Consider the following 25,292-nt stretch of genomic DNA (forward strand, 5'->3'; position numbering starts at 1 on the left):
CACCTATTCAAAATAGCTTATCCCACATAACTTTCTCTATTTTCCTATCTTGGAACTGTTTTATGTTTTATGATCTTTTGCCTGCTTTTATTTTCTTACTTTTATTATTATTTTTTACTGTGTACAGTGTCCTTGAGTGTTTTGAAAGGCGCTTTCAAATAAAATGTATTATTATTATTATTATTATTATTTATGTGAATATTTCTGGGGAACGGGGGTCCATAGTTTTCATCATCAACAGCATCATTTATTTCTAGAGCACATTTTCATACAAATGCTGGAGCTCAAAGTGCTTTACAAGATGAAGAAAGAGAAAAAAGACAAAAATATAAACATACAATTAGACAATACTAATTAACAAAGAATAAAGTAAGGTGCGATGGCCATGGAGGACCAAAAAACTCCAGAGGGCTGGAGAAAAGAAAACAAAATCTGCAGGGGTTCTGAGGCAACAAGACCACCCAGCCCCGCTAACATCAATGGTCTCAATCAGTCCTCGTGGTTTTCAGGCTTCATGTGGAAGAATTAGATGGTGTCGGTCATGTGGACCTCTGGCCTTCAACCCATCAATGTAGTGACTGCACGGTGCCCTGATCAGGTGGTGGTGGCGCAGATCAACACCACAGAACAACAGAGAAAGTAGGGGTCAGTGTGGAGAGTGGAGCCTTGATGAAAATGATAACTCAATGCATCTACAGAATATCAGGGTTACACTAAGATGAAGCTCTGAGAAGGCCATGTTAACGTAGTGAGTTTTCAGCAGTTTTTTTAAAGTGCTCCACCGTATCAGCCTGGCGAATTCCTATTGGCAGGCTATTCCAGATTTGAGGTGCATAACAGCAGAAGGCCGCCTGCCTCACCACTTCTCTTAAGTTTAGCTCTTGGAATTCTAAGCAGACCCTCATTTGAAGATCTAAGGTTACGATTTGGAATATAAGATGTCAGACACTCCGATATACAAGATGGAGCGAGATTATTAAAGGCTTTGTAAACCATCAGCAGTATTTTAAAGTCAATACTGAATGGCACAGGTAACCAGTGTAGTGACGCTCAGACTGGTGTGATGTGCTCGGATTTTCTTTTCCTAGCTAAGATTCTAGCAGCTCCATTCTGCACTCGTTGTAACCGATTGACGTCTTTTTCGGGTGGTCCTGAGAGGAGTGCGTTACAGTACAAAACAAACAAAAGCGTCAACTCATTTCTCCGCACGTTGCAGAGTTAGGGTATAAGGGGTGTCAAAAGGTGGACGCTTGCGGGCGCTATTGCCCCATGAAACCCAACAGACAGATTCCAACACAGTTTTAAAAGCACTAAGAAATAATTCAATTTTCTTCTTCAAAGTGCCCCAAAGCACCTCCACCACAATAAACAGGCATAACTATAATAACACTGGTCTACAAAAAAATATTTTTTGTTTGCTTCTGGGACCTTCAGAGCTTCTCTTTATTGGGTGTTTTACACTCATTTCATATATGAAATCGGAATTAAGCTAGCACATCAGGATTTTGAAATCCACATCATTGTCGTTTTGACACTTTTGAATATCAATATCCTATATCAACACGATATCTGGAGTTTGGACTCTGTCTCACCAACATTTGTTTCGATGTGTTTATTCTGAAAACAAACCAGAAGACGATACCAGAGACACGTTAAAGTATATTTATGTCAATTTACCATAATAGAAAAGTGAGGTCAGCGTGCCCAAAAATGTTGGAGGCGCTCGCATTTGCGCTTGTACTGCACATGCGTCTCTCTTTGCAAGAACCAACAGTAGTCACCCATCATGCTCGGAGTGAATTTTCCCCGATATCGGTTTTCCATTACCTTTATATCTTGATGAACTCTTTCCCATACTCAGACTTAGACATCGCTTAGATTTGCTGGAAAAAAAGTCGAGATGAGAATGTAAAAAATGCGTCTTCAGTGACCTTCTGGCTCCCGTAAACTGATATAGCAGGTTCTTCACAAGCTCAGTATAATTCTCTGCTCTGTGATTGTCAAGAAAATTCTGGACAACCTGAACGAATGAGGGTGCTGATTCGGTGGGCTTCAGTTTCCTTTTGAACTCCTCGTCCAGTATCAGTTTACGGATTTCGGGGCCAACAAAAACACCTTCCTTCATTTCAGCTTCACTTTTCTCAAGACCAAACTTATTTCTTAAATGCTGTCCCGTCACCCTAGTTGTCCAAGACCTGGAACATCGTAACTAAAAAATGGGACGTGCTGGACGAAAATGGTTTTCAGATTTGGAGTCAGCAAGTGAAATTTGTTAAAGTAAAGGTGAAAGAATCCCAGTAGCAGAACGCTTGTTGACCAGTGTAATCACACAATATTTCCACACCACAATTCTCGTCCTCACCTCCCAGCAGCTCCGTCACACTCCCTCCCTTCTCCGGCTCGCTTGCTGGGTCTCCCATAGTGCTTTTTATAGTTCTTGACCCGGAAGTGCTCCTGCCCTTCTGTCCATGTGATTCATTAGCACTTCTGGGTCAGAGGAGACTTGTATTTTTCTTCAGCCTTGAGTTACTTCTGTTTTTCCGTTCCCGTGACTTGGGAGTACATCCTGGTTATATGAGAAACCAAAATCTCCGCGTCTCCCTGCAGCGTCACAAATGGCGGCACCCATGACACCCAGCAGGGCTGTGTAGCCGAACTCCATCTCCCATGGTGCCCTGCAGGCACCTCTAAGCTGTAGGAAAGTCTCCGTTGAGCCGGGTTGAGCTGCCGACCGTCCATCACAGGGGTCTAACTTTTGTTATATTTCTTAAGTGCTGTCCTACTAATCTGATGAATATGTGAGTTAAAATTCAGGTCCGAGTCAATAGTTACCCCTAAATTCTTTACCTCTGTCTGGACTTTTAAACCTAATGGATCGAGTTTATTTCTAATACCCTCATTATATTCATTTTTGCCAATCACTAAGATCACTTAGTTTGAGAAGATAACTACTCATCCGTTCAGAAACACAAGTAAGGCAGTGAGGTCAGTGAACCAAGAGAGTCGGGGTCATCGGGCGCTATTGATAGATGCAGTTGTGTGTCGTCAGCAGAGCTCACTTTATGCCTTGAGATGATCTTCTGACCTCATGGGATCATGGAGATCGTAAAGAGCAGCGGACCACGGAGAGACCCTTGTGGAACACCCTATAGAATATCAGGGGTCTTTGAAGTGGATTCTTCAAGGGGTCCGTGACTCAAAACAGGTCATGAATCATTGCTTTAGAGTGTAGCCAGGCCATGCTGGGAATGCTGGTTGAAAATCGTTTCAGAGGCCGCGGTCGTGGAGCAGGTGGTGTTGTGTAAGCCGGCACAAGCTGAACGAATCGAGGCTTCTGGCCTTTGCTGCGTCATTCCAATGGGGCGTCTGAAAGTGAGATGAAGGGTATACTGTAGGTAACTGAGCAGCCCTCTGGCCTCTTCTGAGGTATTGCAGAGCTTTATTTTAGATTTTACAAGTAAGTCTTGTGGGCTGCATATGTAAAAGATTACATCTCACCCGAAGAAGGCGCCTGAGTTGCCACTTAAGCTTGCATATTGTAATCTTTCTTGTTAGCCAATAAAAGGGGGGCATTTTACTAAACTTCTCACCACATCCACAATGGCTAACACGGTACAGCACCCTGCTACTAAAAGAAGGCTAATAATTGAGGCATTTCCAGGGCTAACGTCTCCACCAATAAATACGCATCTTTGTAGTTTAAAGTGCCTGTCATGGAGTTATTGACGATTCCACACTAATCAGCAGCATGTGTTTTGTCGCAGGTCCTGGAGGTTATCCCATGTCCAGACGTCGTCAGTCCTGCAAAGCAGGGGGACCCTCCGACAGTCAGTGACGAGCCCGGCAGGCAGTCACACGAAGGGAAGTCCATCCTTTTCAAGATGGAAACTGCTGAGCACCTGGCACGGAAACAGAGCCAAGACAGCGACGCGTCTGTGCAGAGGCTGCAGGGCTTTTTAGAAGAGGACGGCATCGATGGCACCCAGTATCTGCTTCCCCCAAAGGTGCTCTTGCGATATGCCATGCTGATGGACATCGTCACTCCGGTGTGCAGGAGATCGGGATGCTTTACAAAGGGGTGAGGCTGTCTGCTTGCATGGTTTATTTTTCTCATTCTTATTAAATGCACTCCTGCTCCTGAGCCTGTGCTCTGTACGGTGATCACAGGTTCAATCCTTCAGTTTTCTTCCTGTTTTTAGGATCTTGTCATGGAAAGCCAATTCCAAATGTTCTGCCTTCCATTTCCCACTCTGCTAGGCTCCATTAGCTAATGCAGTCGCGCCCTTGTCAGGTGATCTCCCATAAATTCTGTATCAAGGCCGCCCACCATGCTGGACAAGTCATGGCCCGGCCATCTCCTGAGTGTTGTGATCAGAATGTGAATATATTTTACTTATGGTAAGTATTTTAGTCGTTATGATGACAACGTCATTGAGGCACATTCTAATTCATTTGCACCGTGGGCACGTTGTTTTGTGTTTTGGCGTGGTCTCGGCCATATCACTGTTGGCTTCTGCACATCATTGTTACCTCTCAAGATTTGGACAGTAGGTGTGAGGCCTCCAAAAGCTGCTCCTCAAGCAGGCCAGGAGCTTAACGGGTTTGTCCAGCAGAGCCTCACCTTAATACAGCCAGCCCCCTAAAGCCTAACCTGCTAGCTTCAGCTTAGGTAGGCCCAAAAATGGGGAACTGGCAAAACTACTATAAATATCACAAGACAAAAAAATAATAACAAAAACCCTAAAAGAGGAAGGATAACCATAAACCCAACACTTAACACAAAATATCACAATGCAAAATAAAAAAAGAGCTGAAAAATGGACTTGTCTGAAAGGTAATCCTGAGCAAACGAGACCCAAAACTGTTACTACTACTTCTTCTCCTCCTTCATCTTCCTCTATTTCCTCTCCTTTTTCATCTTCTCTTTCTAATTTGAGTTGATGTGCTTAGTCAGCCTTCTCCATAAAGTTCGCTCCTCCACCTCCTCCCCAGTCAGACTCTTTTCCTTTGTCCATCCATTTCCACTTTGACCTCCTCAGCTTTCTCGTTCCCTCTCGTTCACTTATCTCTCCTGATCACATGTTCATACCGCTTCAGCCTCCTTTCCTGTCCTGTCTCTCCTACTTTTGCTGTTCCTCATTTCTTATTCTGTCCTTTTTTTTGTAACTCCACACGTCCATCTCAATATTGTCATTTCTTCCACATCAACCTTCTTCTGAGTGCCTAGCCCAGTGATGGCGAACCATTTAGAAACCAAGTGCCCAAACTACAATCCAAAACCCACTTATTTATCGCAAAGTGCCAACATGGCAATTTAACCTGAATACCACCTAAAACTGAACACCAGCATAACCAAGGAGCTGGTGGTGGATTTTAGGAGGCCCAGGCCCCTCATGGACCCCGTGATCATCAGAGGTGAGTGTGTGCAGAGGGTACAGACCTATAAATACCTGGGAGTGCAGCTGGATGATAAATTGGACTGAACTGCCAATACTGATGCTCTGTCTGTCTGTCTATCTACTGAGCTTTTAGTTTAGAAAAGCCACTCATACATTAACATCTTTTGTCTTAAAAGAAAAACATAATAACAGAGCTTTCAATGATACAAACAACTTTTTGTTGAAAGGTAAAAGTTTGCATTCGGTATGCTTTTGAACAATTAATGTGCTTTTTGCTGTTGTATGCATGCTGATAATTTGTCTAACCTTGGCTCATACTTTGTAAGTTTGAGAGCAACACATGCAGCACTCAGGTCATCTGTTAGTCTGTTTCTGGTGTCAGATTTGATTTAATTCAAAGCTGAAAACAGCTGCGCACAAGCATAAGATGTTCCAAACAAAGTAAGGAAAGCAATCTCAAGTGCCTTCATTGACTTAAGATTATTTGGCAGAGAATTCCACACTTTAAGGATTTCATTTTCATAACTAACTGTGCTGTCCTTTGTCATCCCTTCGATCCTCTCAAGTGTTTCACGCAGGTCTTCCCTATTAAGCTCCGCCCCAAAGCTTCCATTATATATTACGGGGTCGTGGATCAGGTGTGGCGATTAGCATCTCCCGGCAATAATTAGAGATGCGGACGACTCCTCACCTGTGCGCTTAAGCGAGGACTGCCCGCATCACAAAGCTCCCAGAAACCACTCCGGCCACTCTACCATAACCCCTTTAAGCATGAGTGCGCAATTATCTGTTAAAACTGGCCTTTTCAATTTTGAGCTGTGGACCCGCTATACCACATCCCCTCCAACCCCACCACGGGAATCACAGACTCAAAAGGCTGCAGTCCGTGCCGCACCCTCAAGCAGCATGTGTGCCGCCCGCCTTACCCCAGACAGGAGAGGAAGGAAGCACTCCCATTGGGCTGCTGGGCAGAGGGGCGGGTGATGTGAGAAAAGTCCTCCGGCGCGCGTGAAGAGGGGAGTGGTGAGGGGAGCAGCCCGGCCCCGCATTCCTCTGGCTTTATAGTAACGAACTCTGTGCTCGGGCGACGCCGTGCGTGCCCACTGAGAGGGCTCTGAGTGCCACCTTTGGCACGCGTGCCATAGGTTCGCCACCACTGGCCTAGCCCATCCAATCCAGACCAGGGTCATGGAGGGGCGCAAGGGCAGGAGCAGACCCTGGGCCACTAGAAGGCAAACACACATGAACAGGCCAGTTTAGTGTCACCAATTCACCGCCCAAAGTGTGGATGTAGATTTATTTACTAGGCACGAAGCTGGACAGTTTGAGATCCGTGGCAGAGCAACGGGCGCTGAGCAGGCAACTGTCAATCATGGAGAATCCACTGCATCCACTGAGCAGGATCATCTCCAGACAGAGGAGCAGCTTCAGCGACAGACTGCTGTCACCGTCCTGCTCCACTGACAGACTGAGGAGACCCCACACTATGCGACTCTTCAGTTCCACCCGAGGGGGCAAACATTAACATTATACAAAGTTATTGTCTGTTATACCTGCATTGTTATCACTCTTTAATTTAATATTGTTTATTATTAGTATGCTGCTGCTGGAGTATGGGAATTTATAAAGTATCTATCTATCTATCTATCTATCATATAGTGCCTTTCACATCTATCTATCTATCTATCTATCTATCTATCTATCTATCTATCTATCTATCTATCTATCTATTATATAGTGCCTTTCAGTCTATCTATCTATCTATCTATCTATCTATCTATCTATCTATCTATCTATCTATCTATTATATAGTGCCTTTCAGTCAGTCTATCTATCTATCTATCTATCTATCTATCTATCTATCTATCTATCATATAGTGCCTTTCACATCTATCTATCTATCTATCTATCTATTATATAGTGCCTTTCAGTCAGTCTATCTATCTATCTATCTATCTATCTATCTATCTATCTATTATATAGTGCCTTTCAGTCAGTCTATCTATCTATCTCTATCTATCTATCTATCTGTCTATTTATCTATCTATCTATTATTATATAGTGCCTTTCAATCTATCTATCTATCTATCTATCTATCTATCTATCTATCTATTATATAGTGCCTTTCAGTCAGTCTATCTGTCTATCTATCTATCTATCTATCTATCTATCTATCTATCTATCTATCTATCTATCTATCTATCTATTATATAGTGCCTTTCAGTCAGTCTATCTATCTATCTATCTATCTATCTATCTATCTATCTATCTATCTATCTATCTATCTATTATATAGTGCCTTTCAGTCAGTCTATCTATCTATCTATCTATCTATCTATCTATCTATCTATCTATCTATCTATCTATCTATCTATTATATAGTGCCTTTCAGTCAGTCTATCTATCTATCTATCTATCTATCTATCTATCTATCTATCTATCTATCTATCTATTATATAGTGCCTTTCACTCAGTCTATCTATCTATCTATCTATCTATCTATCATATAGTGCCTTTCACTTCTTTAAACAAAGAAGATAGACACTTGGAATAAGGGACTTTCAAAACTCGACTTGATGTTTTCTTGGAGGAAACAAGTGGATAGGACTGGCGAGCTTTGTTGGGCTGAATGGCCTGTTCTCGTCTAGATTGTTCTAATGTTCTATCTATCTATTATATAGTGCCTTTGACTTCTATCTATCTATCTATCTATCTATCTATCTATCTATCTATCTATCTATCTATCTATCTATCTATTATATAGTGCCTTTCAGTCAGTCTATCTATCTATCTATCTATCTAGATGATTGTATTTTTGATTTCATTAATTAAGACACATGAACGATATGTGCAGTCACACTAGTAATCTTGTCATTTTAGGTATGCACACACACACACCACACACACACACACACACACACACACACACACACACACACACACACACAGGGTGGTTTTCAGTTCTAAATGTCAACTGTCCAGCTCTGCCGACTCTCACTTCCTAAAACAGATCCAGCCTGCTGCATGCAGAATGACGGACCGATGGATGGACTTTGTGACAAACTCACTGTCTTCTCGGACTTCGCTGGGTTACTCAGTTTGGGTGTCACAGAGCGATTTAGCGTGTGAGCCGAGGACGTGCAAATAATGTGAGTGTTGCTGTTATTTCCATCAGCGGGTAATCAAATGGAGGCTTCTTATGAGATTAACGTCAGGCTTGAATGGACGTCCTTGGGTTTCCTGTCTGAACTCCTTCACTCTGAGCATCGCTGGCATGCCCCCATTAGATGCTGCTGTGCCCTTTTCACCTTTTGGCTTTGTTTCCTCGGCCATGTGCACTTTCTCAAATTGACAGCTCAGATTTCCTCCCGTTTTTCGATTTCCCGCGGGGGTCTCTGTGTCTGGTCACTCCATCCTGTTAGTTTTTGTCTTCATTAAAGTATCAGTAGCTGCTGAGGCTGCCCAGTTGTGGCATCAAGTCACGTCAAGTGAAGTTTATTGTCACGGGTGCTCAATCAAATTCTCACTTGCATGTCTTCAAAGAACAGCTGGCAATAATGAAATATCAGCAAAAAACACAAACAAACAGAAAAGTATAAAGACGTACTGTGCCTGTAAAAAGTCTTCACCCCCCTGGACGTTTCACATTGTGATTAGTGAATCCCAGTGTTTTTAATTTGACTTTGGTCAACAGAAAACGCCTCTTTAACATCAATATGAAAACAGATCTCTACGGAGTAGTCTGAATAATATAAAATATAAAATAATTGATCTCTTTTAATTATGACGTCACTGGTGCAGCCCACTGCTTTTAGATGTCACAGCATTCACTCAATGCAGATCACCTGTCAGGTTTCAGTGGATTGTGCCTGGAGGGGTCCATCTTGTGCTGAGCCAGTATGGTGGCCTAACGTACACAATGAGGACAAAGAACACAGCAGGCGACTCGGTGGAAAGCACAAGAACATCTCCAAGTCACTGAAAATCCAGTTAAATCAGACCACTGGTACCAGCATGCTGTCCACAAAGACTGAAGAAGTACAGTAAGACAGGCAGGCAGGCAGGCCACCAAGAGACTTTGGAGAACTCTGAAGGAGTCACAAGCTACAGTCAATGACATTAGAGAGCGTTTGGGACCAGAATGGGCCACTCAGCCCAATGAGCCTGTCCATCCTGCTCATCTCGATTGACCAAAATAACATCAGGACCATAAAGTCTGCGTTTCTTTCTAACGTGTCTATAATGGGCCCATAAAGGATAATAACTTTGATATTTCTCAAGTTATTTCTCCAGAAACCTGGCATACGTCCATTTAGCATATGAAATTGTATTCCAAAGTCCAAGGTTTGTATATAAATACTTGCCGTGTAAGCCTGTGCTGTAAAAAGCCCGGGGTCCTAGGAACTATTGAAATGATCAGAATGAAAACTGAAATGCTTATTGTTATTATTTTAGGAATATTACCCATAATACATTATTTAAAGTTGTAACTTAACTCCTGCTTGTCTTTTATTCCATGTCATTGCCTGAGCTTATAAATGTAGAAGGGAAGGTGGTCAGAAGTTATAAAGTACGATACCTCATAAACTGTGGTACGTCTACGGGATTTGATGCTTTTCTGATTAACGCTACGCAATAAAGAATATAAAAGGAGTAAGTCGAGTAACGGAGGACTCAATCACAGCAAAACAACTCCACATAAAAAAGCCCAACTGGAATTTGCTAAAATGTGTATTAAGAAACCATAATGCTTCTGGGAGAAAGTCCTTTGGACAGCTGACATCAACCTGGAGCTTTCTGGTAGGTCACCTCGGCTCAATGTCCACAGATGAAGAAATGAAGCTTTTAAAGAAAAGACCACCATAGCTACTGTGACACATGGAGCAGGATGTTTGGAGGCTGCTTTGCTACGTCTGTGATGGGGGGGTCCTGAGTCTGTGTAGGGAACAATGAAACCTCCAGACATCCTGCCCGCTGTCAGGGCGCTCTGTCTCAGTCACAGGTCATGGACCCTCCAACAGGATAAGGAGCCAACACACAGCGAAAAGCACCAAGAATGGCTAAGAACACAACACTGGACTATTCTGAGGAGCTCTGATTGGAATCCAATGGATCATCTATGGAAAGAACTGAAACATGCAGTCTGGGAAGAGGAGGCCAAACTCCCAGTAGAAAGTCTCATGGAGAGCTCCGGGAATTACTGGTTTGCAGGGATAGTGCAAGAAAACATTAGGGGTCCCAACATTGTTATCCAGGCCATCATTTGTGTTATTATTTGAAATAGCTGTGTGAGGCCGTGCTGTAAAAAGCTTGGGGTCCCAGAAACTAGGAAGTCATCAGAATTAAAACTAAAATGTAGAGACGTCAGGTAACTGAAAGGAACTCCTCTGAGCGTCTCTCTCCTGGGAGGATTCATTTTGGTGACGTGCTCATCTCGCTTGTGCATTAGCGGCGGGAGGAAATGTAAAAAAGGATACCGTTTTATGGCATGTTAGCGGCTAAGTGACTTTGTCTTTCTTCAGATGTTTCGTTTTGCTCGCCTCGCTTGTCTTATTAGTGGTTAAGCAAGTTTTCTGTTTCCTGAGTCCTTACTCCAGCTCTCACTTCAGAAACACACACTTCCACACGTAGACATTTAAATATAAAATATCTGGACCACCATCACCTCACCCTCACCTGTGCTCATGAGCTATGGGTAGTGACCGACTGAAATGAGTTTCCTCCACGGGGTGTCTGGGCTTTCCCTTAAAGATAGGGTGAGAAGCTCAGAGTAGAGCCGCTGCTCCTTCGCATCGAGACGAGTCAGATGAGGTGGCTCGGGCATCTGATCAGGATGCCTCCTGGATGCCACCCTGGTGAGGTGTTCCGGGCACGTCCAACCGGGAGGAGGCCACGGGGAAGACCCAGGACACGCTGGAGGTACTAAGTCTCCTGGCTGGCCTGGGAACGCCTTGGGATTCTTCCGGAAGAGCTGGAAGAAGTGGCCGGGGAGAGGGAAGTCTGGGCCTCTCTGCTTAAGCTGCTGCCCCCGCGACCCGACCTCGGATAAGCGGAAGAGATTGGATGGATGGATGGATATCTGGACCACACTGATGCATTGCACTAAGCACCACCTATGTGAGTGCAGGGGCTTCACCTTAACAACCCGCGCAGAGCCAATGAGGGACAGCTGAGCCGGTCACGACTACATGTTAACAGCCAATCAGCTCTCTCCCTCACTGAACACCCCGCGGCTTCACAACATCGCGCCCACTAGCCTGAGCTGCACCTGCACCGCCGTGGACCCCTTACCCGCTTTACCACAACAGCTGTACTGATTCCTTTCCGTCATATCCCCTCTTGACCTCCATTTGCTTTCAAGGTTCACCTCCTGCAGTCTGTCCTCCTAGCTAGAGAGACTGTGCAGGTGGCACTGTGCCCGTGCGCTTCACCAGTCGCAGCTTTATGGGAAAGTAAAAAAATAAAATGAATCAAGAAAAGAGGACATCAGGGCAGCAGACGCATGGGGGATTCTAAAGTCAGCTGGAAGATGATGATGATGATGCGCTCTGATGAGACCACAATTGACCTTGATGGCCAGCAGACTAAGTGCCATGATACCCTGCATGCCATTTACACACCCGCCATCCCCACTGTCAAGCATGGCAGTGGCAGCATCGGGCTGTGGAAATCCGTTCTCTGCAGCAGGCCCCTGGAAGGTGTGTGAGGGCAAAATGTGAGCAGCAAAATATCCTGGAAACAAAGCTGACGGAGTCCGCAAGAAACCTGCACCTTGGGAGAAGACAGTGGACCAAAGGCACACAGGAGTCGCTTCAAAACAACAATGTGCATGTCCTGGAGAAGCCAAATCAGAGTCCAGGTTTCCGTCCAAGACGTCAGTTCACGGATGATCACCATGACCCGATAGAAGAATGGAGAGAAATGACAAGAGTTGAGCACACAGATGTGAGGCTGTCATGGCCGCCATGTACTAAATACTGAGCTAAGGGGGGTGAATACTTATGAGATTCATTCTTTGGTGTTTTTAATTAATGTAGTCCAGTTTTCAGAGATCTCTTTTCACTTTGACATTAAAGAGTCTTTTTCTGTCGGTTGGCGTCAAAAGTGTCGAATTCGATCCACTGAGATACAATGCTGTAAAATAAGAAAATGAGGAAAACTTGCAAACTTTCACCCCTTCACTCTGTCCTCAGAGCTGGAGAGACTGTCAGTCAGTCAGCCAGTCAGTCATTACCATCCATCCATCCATTATCCAACCCGCTATATCCTAACTACAGGGTCACAGGGGTCTGCTGGAGCCAATCCCAGCCAACACAGGGTGCAAGGCAGGAAACAAACCCCAGGCAGTGTGCCAGCCCACCGCAGGGCACACACCAAGCACACACTAGGAACAATTTAGGATCGCCAACCCACCTAACCTGCATGTCTTTGGACTGTGGGTGGAAACCCACACAGACACGGGGAGAACATGCAAACTCCATGCAGGGTGGACCCTGGAAGCAAACCCAGGTCTCCTTACTGTGAGGCAGCAGCGCTACCACTGCGCCAACATGCCACCCCTGGAAAGACTGCGTAGATGTCAAATGTGCCCATGCGCTTCATCAGTCACAGCTTTAAGGAAAGTGGCAAAGAAAAAAAAAAGTCAAAACAGGGCATCCACCTTATAAAAGGCTAAGTGTGTCTGTCTGTGTGCCCATCCTAACGTCTTTTTCCATTCCAACAGATGGTGCATCACTAAATATTAACACAGCTTTTACGACTCCCATACCAAATGGCACATAACAGAGACAGACGCATGTCAAATGTTAACACTGAGGCCTACGTTGCTTCATTGGGCAGCACTCAATACCCCAGAATGACAAAACAAAATGTTTGGAATATTTTTAAAATTATTAAAAATGAAAAAACTTCCCATTGACAAAAGTATTCGGACTCTTTACTCAATGCTTTGTTGTCGATTCCAGCCACGGTGGACATGATGAGCTTCACGCAACAGGATTTGGGGATTTTCTGCCAATTCTTCTCTGCTGGACCTCTTGGGCTCTTTTAGGTTGAATGGAGACCCTCGTGGTCAGCTGTTTTCAGGTCTCTTGATTGGCTGTGCCTGGGTCACTCCAGGACATCCCCACGCCACCCCCTTTGTTGTCTTTGCTTTGTCCAGTTTGAAGGTGAACGTTCGGCCCAGTCTGAGGTCTACAGCACTCTGAGCAGAGGGTGTCTCTGGACTTTGCCCCGCTCAAACCAGACTCTATTGTAGTCCCAATTCTGCCATCACTGGGCATCCTGTTGAAATGGTGCTGCACAGGTGATGACTGGTGCCCAGTTTCCTCCAGACATGACGCTAATCTTGGTTTCATCGGACCAGAGAATCTTGTTTCTCACAGGCTGACAGTCCTTTAGTTGCCTTCCTCCTTGTGCCTTTTTACTGAGGGGAGTCTTCTGTCTGGCCACTCTGTCCTAAAGCCCTGATCAGCGGACTGGCACTTGTCCTTTTGAAAGTTTCTCCCATTCTCCCATCTCCACACAGGTCCTCTGGGGCTCATCAAGAGTGACCATCAGGTTCTTGGTCACCTCATCTACCAAGGTCCTTCCTCCACACTTGCTCGGTTTAGCCAGGCGGCCGGCTGTAGGGAGACTTGTGGTTGTTTCAGACTTCTTCCATTTTAGATTTACGGAGGCCATTGTGCTGTTGGGGACCTTCAGTGCTGCAGGAATTGTTTTGTAGCTTGGTCCTCAACACGATCCTGTCTGTGGTCTCTGCAGGCAACTCCTTTGACCCCATGGCTGTAGGACCTTCTGTAGACAGGTGGGTGTCTTACCTAATCAGTCCGATCCATTGAATTGGCCACAGGAGGACTCCAAACATCTCCATGGTGACCAACAGAATGGGATGCACCGGAGGGAAACTTCAAGTGTCATTAAAGGGTCTCAATTCTTGCTCCAGTAGGACAGCTCCATTTGTTTTTTAATTTTAACACATTTGTAAAGATTCCTAAAATCCTGTTTTCGCTTTGTTATTCTGGGGTATTGAAGGCTGCTAAACTCCCATCTCCTCCAGGCGTTTACCCCGTCTCTGTGCAGGGTCAGCTGTCGGACGGGTCAAGCGCCATTTCGCTACAGGGCATCTTCAGGGGTGACGTCTACTTGTCACATGTCCTCTTTGATTCAGTCGAGCCAGCACCCAAATCACGGAGGACATGCCACAAGTTGACGTCACCCCCGAAGAAAAATGAATGTCAACAATTTTAGCGTAAGGGGGCAAACGCAACAAAATGTGTAAAAAGTGAATGGGGTCTGATGACTTTCTGACTCAGCAACCAGCCCTGCTTGCGTCTCCACGGTCTGCGTGGCCTCCTCGGCACGGTCTGCCGTTTATGTTTGACGTCCTACAAGTAAATCACGTGTCCTTCAGTAACGCACTTTTATTTATTTACTTGTGGCTGGGGAGATGGGACCCCAATGTCCTGTCAGGCCCAGGGGCCCATGGACTTGTGGGAGCGCATCTCTCGTTCCTGCACCTTGCTGAATTCATAAAGAAGAGCAACGCAGGCAGTTCTGGAAACAATAAGGCGGGTTTGGGGGGCACCTCAGTTGTGTCTCATGTGCCTGTTGGGTGACTTGGGGACAGAGAGAGTGTGCCCTGTGTGCCCCTCAGGCTCACAACAAGACCTAAGCCTGGTCAAGGTGCCAGTCCCGTGCCACATTCCACCCGTTTAATGAAGCAGGAAATCCATGGGCCATAATTGCCAATAAATACTGGTGTCTAAATTACAAGCCTTTGGGTGGACCTTCTGTGCCGCAGACTGGGAAATGAGTGGGCATCAAACAAAGTGTAGAGGGGCCTTGGGAAAAGTTCAACCGAGTTACACGTGAAGGATTCTCTTCTGTGTTGAAGTAGAAGTTTAAATTGAAAGGGCTGATGCTTTACCTAGAAACCTTAGAGGTCAAAGTATTAAACCCGCGGCTCTCTTGCGTATTTTTGTGGCTCTCATACCTCATACCTTGTGGCTCGCAATGTTTGTGTTTGCAGTCGTCTGTTACGTCTGCCGCTGCTGCTTTTTCATTGTTTTTTTTCTTGCGTTTCCCTAAAGCTGGAATATTAGCCTGCTTTGCGTTACTTGTGTTCTCAAGTGACACACTTTTTGGCTTGGAAAATGTCATTTTTATTAAATTTGATCTTTCTACTATAAAATGTGCAAAACACTAAAAGTACAAAGTCAGAAGTGTAGAAAGTATAATAATGATACAATTAATAATAATAACAATAACCTGAAGAGCACACTGCCCATCCTGTCTTTTACTGTCCATTTCAATTAATCTGCCTGAAGACACATTCACTTTGTATCACTGCTGACTTTTCCACTGCAGAAGATGCGGCACACCATTGCCGGTTCAGTACAGCTCACCTTGCTTAACGCTCAGTTGCCAAAGGAAGACACTGCAGTTTAGTAACACTTTAGAGTGGCGGGATTATTCACGTTGCCCAGGTTATAGTTGCACCGCCTCTACTGCCGTGACATGCCCGGAAGAGCTTAGCGACCTCCTGATGCCAAAACTTTTCATTCTCCAGGTAATGCTTAGGACTGACACCTATCCAGCTACACCGTTTCCCTGGATCCAGGCCTCGGCTGCAAGAGACAACCAACACCGAGGAGCGTCTGTACTTCCTCAATAGACCATTGCCGGGTAAACAGCCACCTACACCGTTTTGGTTAAAACAAAATGCATATGCGACACGAACCTTTGCTGGCTGTGCTATGCAAAAATCTACACCAGGGGTCTGTCCTGGTGTCTGCAGTGGCTGCAGGCAAGTTCACCTGGCGAGTAATGAAAGCATTTTCTTGCCAATCAGTGACCAGCAGAGTTTAAATGAACTCTGCTTTGGTCCCCATATCCTAGATTTTCTTTCGCTTTGGAACCTCGGCTGAGGTGGTACTAAAAAGGTAACCAGGTACCAGGTACTGTTCCCAGTGGAAAACCCCCAGGTGTAAAGTGAGCTGAACTGCTCTCTCTTGTCATTTGCATGGTATTGATAATAAGGAGCAATTCAAATAAAAGCAGTAAAATTAAAATGAAGCCATTTGTCATCACTGCACAAGTGTTACTTTAGCAAGATGCCATTATGAGGCCTGGAGCAAAAACCTGCAGATACACCATTGCCCGAGCCTGATGTCTACACCATTGCCAGGGTAACCGTTGCCCAGGTACTCGAGCCTAATGTCTATTCAAGACACGCCTACACCTTTACCCAGGTAACACTTTCGAGCCGAGATGCCTGCACAAGACACGCCTACACCGTTGCCCAGGTAACGCTCGAGCCTGATGCCTACGTAAGACACGCCTACACCGTTGCCCTGGTAACGCTCAGGTCTAGCGCTATTGGTACTTTTACAGCCCAAGTAAACCTTGGGTCTCATGTGTGACGTGTCTATACGGTTGCCAGAGTGACACGCAGAACTAACGCTAAGGAGGTCACGCTTGTGTCACGTGATTTGGTTTTGTTGCTGAGTATACCGTATTACGTTGTACTTGAATTGGGGAGTTGAGGGTTCAGTTAATGTTATTTGTTTTATTCAGAATTCTTAACGGTTTGGCTACTGTATTTTGTTACTCCATGGACACTATTTTAGGTCCTCATTCGCTGCTGTTTAACATTCCCATCATGAGGCCCGCTTCCCTGTGTGTCCTCGGAGGATGTGACCTGATTATAATCAAAGTGACAGGACAGAAGGACAACTAGAGATTTGTTTTCTTCTCCAATCCGCAGTTGCCAAAACTATTTTTGCGTATTTCGTTTAGTTCTGACCTCTTGCTTGTTCTTTTCATTTCCATCTGTGTCTCACGTCTTGGCTTCGCTTTTGAATTTTGTGATTTCCCAGCTTATCCCTCTTTTATTTTTCCATGCACGTCTCCTGACTCTGCTCAAAACGTTTACTTGTCACGCCTTTCAGGACATCATGGCGTCATTGTTTTTTACCGTCTTTTTCAGACGCCAATTTTGTTTTGGGAAATGTTTTGCTATTTACTGTGTTTTGGCGTCCATTTCCGTGGGGATTTCCCATGAAGCACTGCAGCCCCGCCACTTGTGACATCATCAGTGCATTGGTATAAAGATCAGACCCCGAGATTGGACCAAACTTGGCCAGCTTCTTATTTTGAACTTTGATTGCTGGGGTTTTGAACCTAAGCTCCGCCCCTTGACTAGGATATCTGGTTTAATACGTAATACGTGTGATAATAATAATAATAATAATACATTTTATTTATGTGGCGCCTTTCCCATGCTCCGGGCGCTTTACCATTTGCTCACTTTTTGTCTTTGGTTTTGACCCTTGCTTTGCCCTTTGGCTCAATTCTTTCTCCCGATGGTCCCTCTTTAATTATTTGCAGGCCCTTTTTTACGGTCCGTACTCTCGGGCGCAGGCCTTTGTGCCCGCTGACCGTATTGGCGTCTCCTCTTTTATTTCATAGCCGAGTCCTCCTGGAAACTAACCATTCTTGCTGCAGCTTTTATCGGCCCCAAGCAGACTTTCTTTGAAACATCTCTCCGTCCATTCTTCTCACCTGACGACGAACATTCTTTCTGGGGGGACCCCCAGCCGTCTCCTGCATCCTTCACTGTCAGGTGGGCTCGTGTGCTGCCAGGTTGGCTTTAACATTTTTTGCCGTGCATTGCAGTCTGCGCTATTTTTATTTCCTCAGACCACAAGACTTCCTCCCACATCTTACCTTCACCACTCACGTGCTGCTAAGCCTCCTCCAGACGGCTCCTTTCTATCTCCTGCCATTGTTGATTTGCTTTCCTTTCAGCCCTGGTGGTTTTCCTCACGGCTCCTTGTTTGCTTTGTGTGCTTTTGGTGGCCGGCCGGCCCATTCTGTGTCATCTTGGTGATGTAAACTGATGGTGTTCACTGGGACGGCCCAGTCTGTTGGTGTCTTATGTTTCATTCCCTTAAGCCCTCAGTTCTCTGCCCCTGGAAGTCCCATGAGCTACGTGGTCTTCATTTTTGTGTTGCTGCTTCAGAGTCACAACCAAATGAATGCTTTCTGCAAATGCACACATCACTTCTTTCATCCTTCCTTCCATCCATTCATCCACTTTCTAAATCCGCTTATTCAGAGCAGCCGGCAGGAACAATCCCTGAACGGGGTGTTGACGTCTGTGGCTCCTAGTGTAAAAAATAAAGGAAAGGAGATGTTAAAAGTGTCGGGGTACCGTGCTGCCCAGAGAACTCGAGGGGCAGTTTGGGTTTGATTTGGGCCAGTGAAGCAAGCCAAATATCTCAACCGGAGAATCAATTAAGCCGAATACCAATGCTAGAATGCTACGCCGGAAATGTTGACAAAAGTAGGATTTCCGAGTTAAGAATCCTGTATGAAAATCCGCAATCTCGGGTAACCAGAGATTCCACAACACTGACATTTGTACCATTGTCACAATGATGTCACATACCACTGCAGTTTCCTTATAGCAGCACTGTTATGAAATCTCACAATAATTGAGCCACCCTCAGAAAGCGACTAAAAACCAGTCCGGCCCCTGAATCCACTGAGGCCTCACCCCAGGCAGCTAGACCCGCACATTTAAAATGGAGGACCGGCTTTTAAGGTTCAAACATGCTTTACAATATTAGTAAGAAATGCAGGAAATCTTGGAGTCACAATAACAGAGCAAAGTTTATATAAATAATGAATTTAAAGAATCCAAAGTAAAGGATCACAAAAGGCAAAGCTGCAGCAAACAAATCCAATATCACAAAACACGGACGGACGGAATGTTTAACAAGAGCAGGGGGGCAAAGTCCAAAGATCCAAAAGTCAAAGCCAGCAACCAAAATCAAGACGCAGCTCGACTGAGGCTCCTCCTTTTATACAGCTGGGGCCACACCCCCAAGCCGCATCATCAGGTGGCCCCGCCTCTTTGGTCTCCACTTTACGTCTCATGTTTTTTCCTGTCATTTGTTTAATTTGCTTCTCTTTTTCTAGTTTTGTGTGAACATCTGATCACATTTTACGTCATTTAGCCAGAAACGGAGACCATTTTCAAGACTTTGCTGTAAGAGCCACCACCCTCGGAAACTGCGTGTACCTTTGTGAAGGATGAAGCACCGTGGTTTATGTTCGATTTCAATTAAAAGATAGTTTCTGAAGCACACTGCGTCATTTGTACGTTCTTGTCTGCCAGAGAGCTGAAGTGCGGCATGTTTGTTGGATATTTCATGGCACTCGGCACGTGACTTGACGCCACAGCTACTACGGTCTTTTCAGAATGTGACTCTTTAAAATTTAGAAGAGAAGTGTCACAAACACGAAAACGTGGCCACAGATATTTTGAGCAAAGTGAGACCAAGAGATGATAGAGGAGCTGGAAGACCTGGTCAGGTTAGGGGATAACAGCTCTGAGGAACATGCACTGGCACACTCCTCTGCCAGCACTTAGATTACGTTTAGAGGAGCTGAAAGATGTGGCCAGGCATGCGCTAAGGTCAAAGCCACGACGACTGGCAGAACCAAACAAATCAAACCAGAGGAGCCAGAAGCAGAAGTCCTAATGCTGGGGTCTACTTGGCAAAGGCGGTTTTGCAGAGTGCCCACCGAGGGGTACTGGACCTGCTCTGCACCGTCGTATCTTAAATGGAATGACTGCTCACGTCACTCATAACGTCACCCATGACAACTTAAACGGGGACAGGACGGCTTGTGGCCAACATGGCATCAGACCAACAAGAGGGCAACAAACAGAAACACCCTTAAACTGAAAACAAAAGTCGAAACTAAGGTCAAAAATGGAATTCCCAATTACAAAAAGCCCAAAACAGACAAGAACGTTAATAAAATGTGCCTTAAATACGACATGAAGAAAAAGAAAAGACCAGCAAATTAAACCAGGCTCGATGTAAAATGGCAGACTGGACTTGAAACGGGCGCCAGGGCCGGAGAGGAATTCTGGGATTGGTAGGTGACAGCAGGGTGCTGGTGATGGGCTTGTGGTCCGACTCGAGTCACACGTTCTTGAAGCAGTCGTCATATTTTTAACGTGTGTGTGTGTGTGTGTGCATCATGTCATTAGTATTTATACTTTACCTGTGAACTTACTTCAGCCCACTGACCTCGACTCGGTGCTACAGAACGAATACGCTGCGTTATTGATTTGTATCCATGTTTTGTTTTTTTCCTAGTTACGGACACTATGTGGAGGGCACCGGGTCTGTCCTGCAGTCTTCGCTGGATGTGGAGGTCAGTGTTCCTTCAAATGGGCTACTTTGGACCCCTTTCTCTGAGGACCATTTATGTCCTTCACTTTATGGTTCAGTCAGGGTCCTGTCCCAGATGTCTCTCTGTCTCTTTTGATTGTTTTTGGTCGTTTTATCAGCTCCTGCCTTTTTCTTATTTTTATTTAATGTGTTTTGAGTTATTGTATTATTTTTAGGTGCGGTTATTCTGTCAGGTGTTCCCTGTTCTTACTTTGCTGAGCCTAAGGGGGCGCCGCAGCTGGTGGTGGTAGGGGGGCGGCCATCAGCTCTTTATATTTTAAGCACTGAAGGGTCCGAGTCCTGCGTTAAAGCGCTGCCTGCAGGTTTTATTTATTCAGCAGCCTTTTGGGTTTTAGATTTGGATTTGCTTAGGGTGTTGATTTTTGATTAATTGACGTTGGCTTTGTTATTAAGGGCTGAATACGTTTGATTTTAGGCTCGTCTTTTTTTGACCTCCTTTTCTACTTTTATTATCTTTTTAATTTTTTTAGTTCTCCTTTGGCTGTAATGTTTATCTTAGAAAAACAAGTCAAATGCAATGCATTTTTTTCACCAATAAAAAATATTATAATGTGTAACAGAATCATATAAAATACCAAAATATTAACACTAATTCAGTAGGAAGGGTCCGTCTGGGGTCCGCTGCTGGGCTGGTGCAGATTTAGATCACGCCCTTCATGTGACGTGCGTTGAAACAGTCGCCAGCACACAGCCTAGCGTCACAATCACCTCGGTAGACGCCTGTTTCGTGGAATGTTTGTCTGTTTCTGGCACACGAATGTCGGTGTCTGGTCTGCACCATCGGCACACCCGTTGTGTTATCGTGGGCTACCACAGTGCAAGGCTTAGTGACATCTATATTGTCCCCCGACATGAACATTGACAGCTGCTGCATCCTGAATTTTCCTTAGAGAGCGAACGGCTTCATTGTCTTTCCGCTTGATGGCAGTCATTTGGAGTTTTTCCCGCACAGCTACTTGCACCACAGTGAACTGTCAGGTGCCTGAAATCACCAGGGATATCATGGCAGATTGGTCAGACTGTGCCCTGTGCATCAGTGTCACTCATTGTGTCAGCGTCTGTGACCAGCTCACACTGTCATCATCACCACTTGGTTCAACTAATGCTTCAGTTTGCTCTAAAACTGACTTTACTGCTGCTCATTCGCATGCCATTGTGTGTTGGGAGAAGACTCCACCCCTCTCATGAATATTGATGAGTTACTTAGAGTGGCAAAACACACAGAAAAAGTCAGCACTTTAAGTTAGACAGACACGGCTTTCTCTCTCTCTCTCTTCTTCACTCCTGGGGAAACTCCTCAAAATGATCACCAACGGCAAATCCTTTGGTGAAAAGATGGTGTCTTAGTGCTGCCGTTTGTGAACTTGAGGATAAAGAGTTGATATTTTGTATTTGAAATATGAACTAGGTGTTGTTTTCTTTCTGATGTGAGTTGAGTTTTTCTTTGTTTATTTTACTTATGATAATGTAAATGATTTCTTGATTATCGAGTTGTAAAGTTCAATTCAAAACTCCAAAGTCTTTTGTTCCCCAGGCGATATTTGGCTTTTCACACAAAAAAAGAAAGAAAAAAATTATATATGTATATGTGTGTGTGTGTGTGCTTATGTATGTATATATGTGTATGTGTTTTTATATATATATACTGTATATATATAAAATCCTAAGCCTAAAAGTGCAACAATTTTATGTGACGTTTTTATAACACTTTAAATTGGGCTTATTTTCAATCCTACTTATAACTGTTTGGTATCATTCTTTTCAGAATTTATCGAACTTTAATGTGATGTTGTTAGATTTTCAGATTCTTATTCTGTTTTTAAATTATAAACTAAAAAATATCAAGAACTCATGTCCCGTGAGACGAGACTTTGTGCCAAGAGATTTAACCACGCCTGGGCCCGGAAATAAAAGACAAAGAGTAGGACAGCTGCTGTACAGGCTTTTAAATGTTCAAAGTGCGTGCGAGATGCAGATCACACAGCACAGCAGCAGCTGATCGAGCAAAGAGGAGGTATTTGTTTCCCATTATGTCACCGTTTAAGAGGGGTTTCAGAGGAGCATCTCCTTGGGGTTGCTGCGTTCAGCCCCCGCTTCACGTGTAAGCCTGTGCTGTAAAAGCCGGGATCCTAGAAACTCTTGAAATCATCAGAAATAAAACTGAAATGCAATTGAAAGGAACTCCTCTGGGCGTCTCTCTCCTAGGGGATTCGTTTTACTGACGTTCTTACCTTGGTTGTGCATTAGCGGCGAGAGGAAAAGTAAAAAGGGTATCGTTTTGCTGATGTTAGCGGGTAGCGACTTTGTCTTTATTCGGAGGTTTCGTTTTGCCGACGTGCTCGCCTCACTTGTGTTATTAGCAGCTGGAGTTTCTGTTTTCTTACCCCAACTCCACCTCTCACTTCCAGGCCGGACACACACACACAGACTTCTGCGCCTAGACGTTTATATATAAGATAGATACACACACACTGTGGTCTGAACACACACCAGGATGACTAAAACCAAAACTAAATCAAGAGGAAGACTTTTGACTTGGCAGTCGCAGTCCCCGTGAGGCGGTTGATATAAAGGACCTCCAGTCGCGTTTCTTGACAACCTTTTGCTGAATGATATTTTGGCTGAAAGTCCTCCGTGTTGTTATGTCACACAGGGAGAGGATGTGCAGCGTTGTTCATTATGGCACTCAGTTTTGTCTTCACTCTCTCCTTTTTATTCTCTCTCTCCTGGGAGTCCAGAGTGTGTCCCATAACTGCGCCTGTCCTTTTAATTAGCTGGTTAATTCGGTGACGTCACCAGCCCGGCACACCACACTGGTTGTCACAGAGTTGTTGAAGATGTGAAGGATGTCACTTCCCACATTAAAGGATCACAGACTCCTAAGCTCTGCTCTTTCTTCTCCAGTTCCTCCGTATTATGAGACCAGTCCAACCTGTCATTGATGTGGACCCCCAAGTACTTGTAGGAGTGGACCACCTCCTCATCCACTCCCTGAATGGGGACCGGACATGGAGGCGGTGAAAGTCACTAAGCAGTTCATTGGTTTTGCTGATGTTAAGTTGCAGACAATTCCCAAAGTCCTCCGCCTGACTCATCTCCCTCGTCTCGTCCCCCCTAACTGATTCACCCCAAATACTTTTTCATGGCCCTGTCTGCCCCGACAACGCTGGGTACTTTGACTAGTAATAAATAATATTACTCGGAGAAACTTGTTTCACATTTTGCACAGCGTCAGTTCAGGCTGTCGCCCACTGGTCCCTAATTGTCAGAATGCCACTGCACTTGGGAACCATGGTGACCGTGTTTGAAGTGCCGGACCGTTTGTGACGTGTCTTTGCGCCCCATCCGCATCTGGGGACGTTGCCATGGTTATGTTAATGGCCTGCACTGTGAAGGTTTGTTGAATGTCGTCAGCTGTCGTCTTTTGTGCTTTCATAATGGCCACGGCACTGATTGCCCACCATTGGTCAGCTTTGCACAAAACTGGAGTTGTGCTCATTTATCTCATTGCGTCTTCTCAGTTCGTACTTTAAGTTACGCCTGAAAATACTGAAACTTTTTATGTTTGTAAAAAATAGTTCAATATTTAGCAATGTGATGTTCGAAAGTTCAAAAGAATGGTATTTTATACTGATGAGTCAGCTTCCTCTCTTGCTGTATGGCTGTGAGACATGGATGCCATCCAGTGACCTGAGACGAGGACTGGGACTCCTTCATGTGCGTGAATCCTTGGGTCCCACTGGTCTGACTTTGTGTTGCTCATGGAGACCCGAATGAGGCACATGACCTGCACTGTGAGGGAGCGTCAGTTACGGCACTACAGCCACGTGGCGCGATTACCCGAGGGTGATCCGGCTCATTGTTGAGGACCTGAGTGGCAGGACCAGGCCAAAGGGTCACCCACGTAACACCAGGCTGTGGCAGATAGAGGGTCATCTCCAGAGGGTGGGACTGGACCTGCCTGGGGGGTTTGCCAACCGGGATCCCGAGCTGTTTCGTCGTGTGGTGGGTGCGGCAACGTGCTGTACCAGTGCAGGCCCCCCAACTTAAACCTGACTTGGTCAGTAGACTCTTATCAAAAAGGGAAAAAAAGAGTGAAAGTTAACCCCTTAGTGACACCCTTGAAATGTCACCATTACAAGGTAGACAACGTTAAAAATGTATTCAATATTTAATACTAGCCAACCCGCGGCGTACCATACGCCGCATAATCAGGCCGGTTTTTTAATGATTTTTAAGCACAGGAGAAAATTAACATTTGAAAATCAGTAATGTAATAAATCAGCAAGAAAAGCAACATTGTAACAATGCACGGAACGAACCAACACACAATCGTCTGAAGTGAGTGAAAACTGGCGGACCGCCATCGCGCCTTCTCCTGCCTGATGGAGGGATGGAGTGTGGGGCCGCTCCTCAGGAGAGGAGAAGGAGGTCCACTCGCTCCGTCCGTCATGCTAGTCTGCTGATTTCTCGTCCAGTATGCACTGCCCGCTCATGTGCCCACCTTCAACTCGCCACTCGAGTCGTCGTCGTCTGTGCACAGTCCAGATGCACATGTGACTCACGTTGACTTTTCATTGCTCTGTGCGGTTTTGGCTGCTTTTCTATATATAATCCA

General features: G+C 45.1%; 1 protein-coding gene across 1 annotated transcript in view; it reads left to right on the top strand.

Moving 5' to 3' along the window:
• trdmt1 (tRNA aspartic acid methyltransferase 1) overlaps positions 1–25,292 on the top strand; it is a 75,621-nt gene that overhangs the window by 31,961 nt on the left and 18,368 nt on the right. The window contains exons 5-6 of the mRNA XM_039754273.1: positions 3,765–4,078; positions 20,579–20,636. Coding sequence (XP_039610207.1) covers positions 3,765–4,078; positions 20,579–20,636 — 372 coding nt within the window. The remainder of the gene's footprint in view (positions 1–3,764; positions 4,079–20,578; positions 20,637–25,292) is intronic.

The sequence above is a fragment of the Polypterus senegalus genome, chromosome 5 (genome assembly GCF_016835505.1).
Source record: "Polypterus senegalus isolate Bchr_013 chromosome 5, ASM1683550v1, whole genome shotgun sequence".
Taxonomy (NCBI): Eukaryota; Metazoa; Chordata; class Cladistia; order Polypteriformes; family Polypteridae; genus Polypterus; species Polypterus senegalus.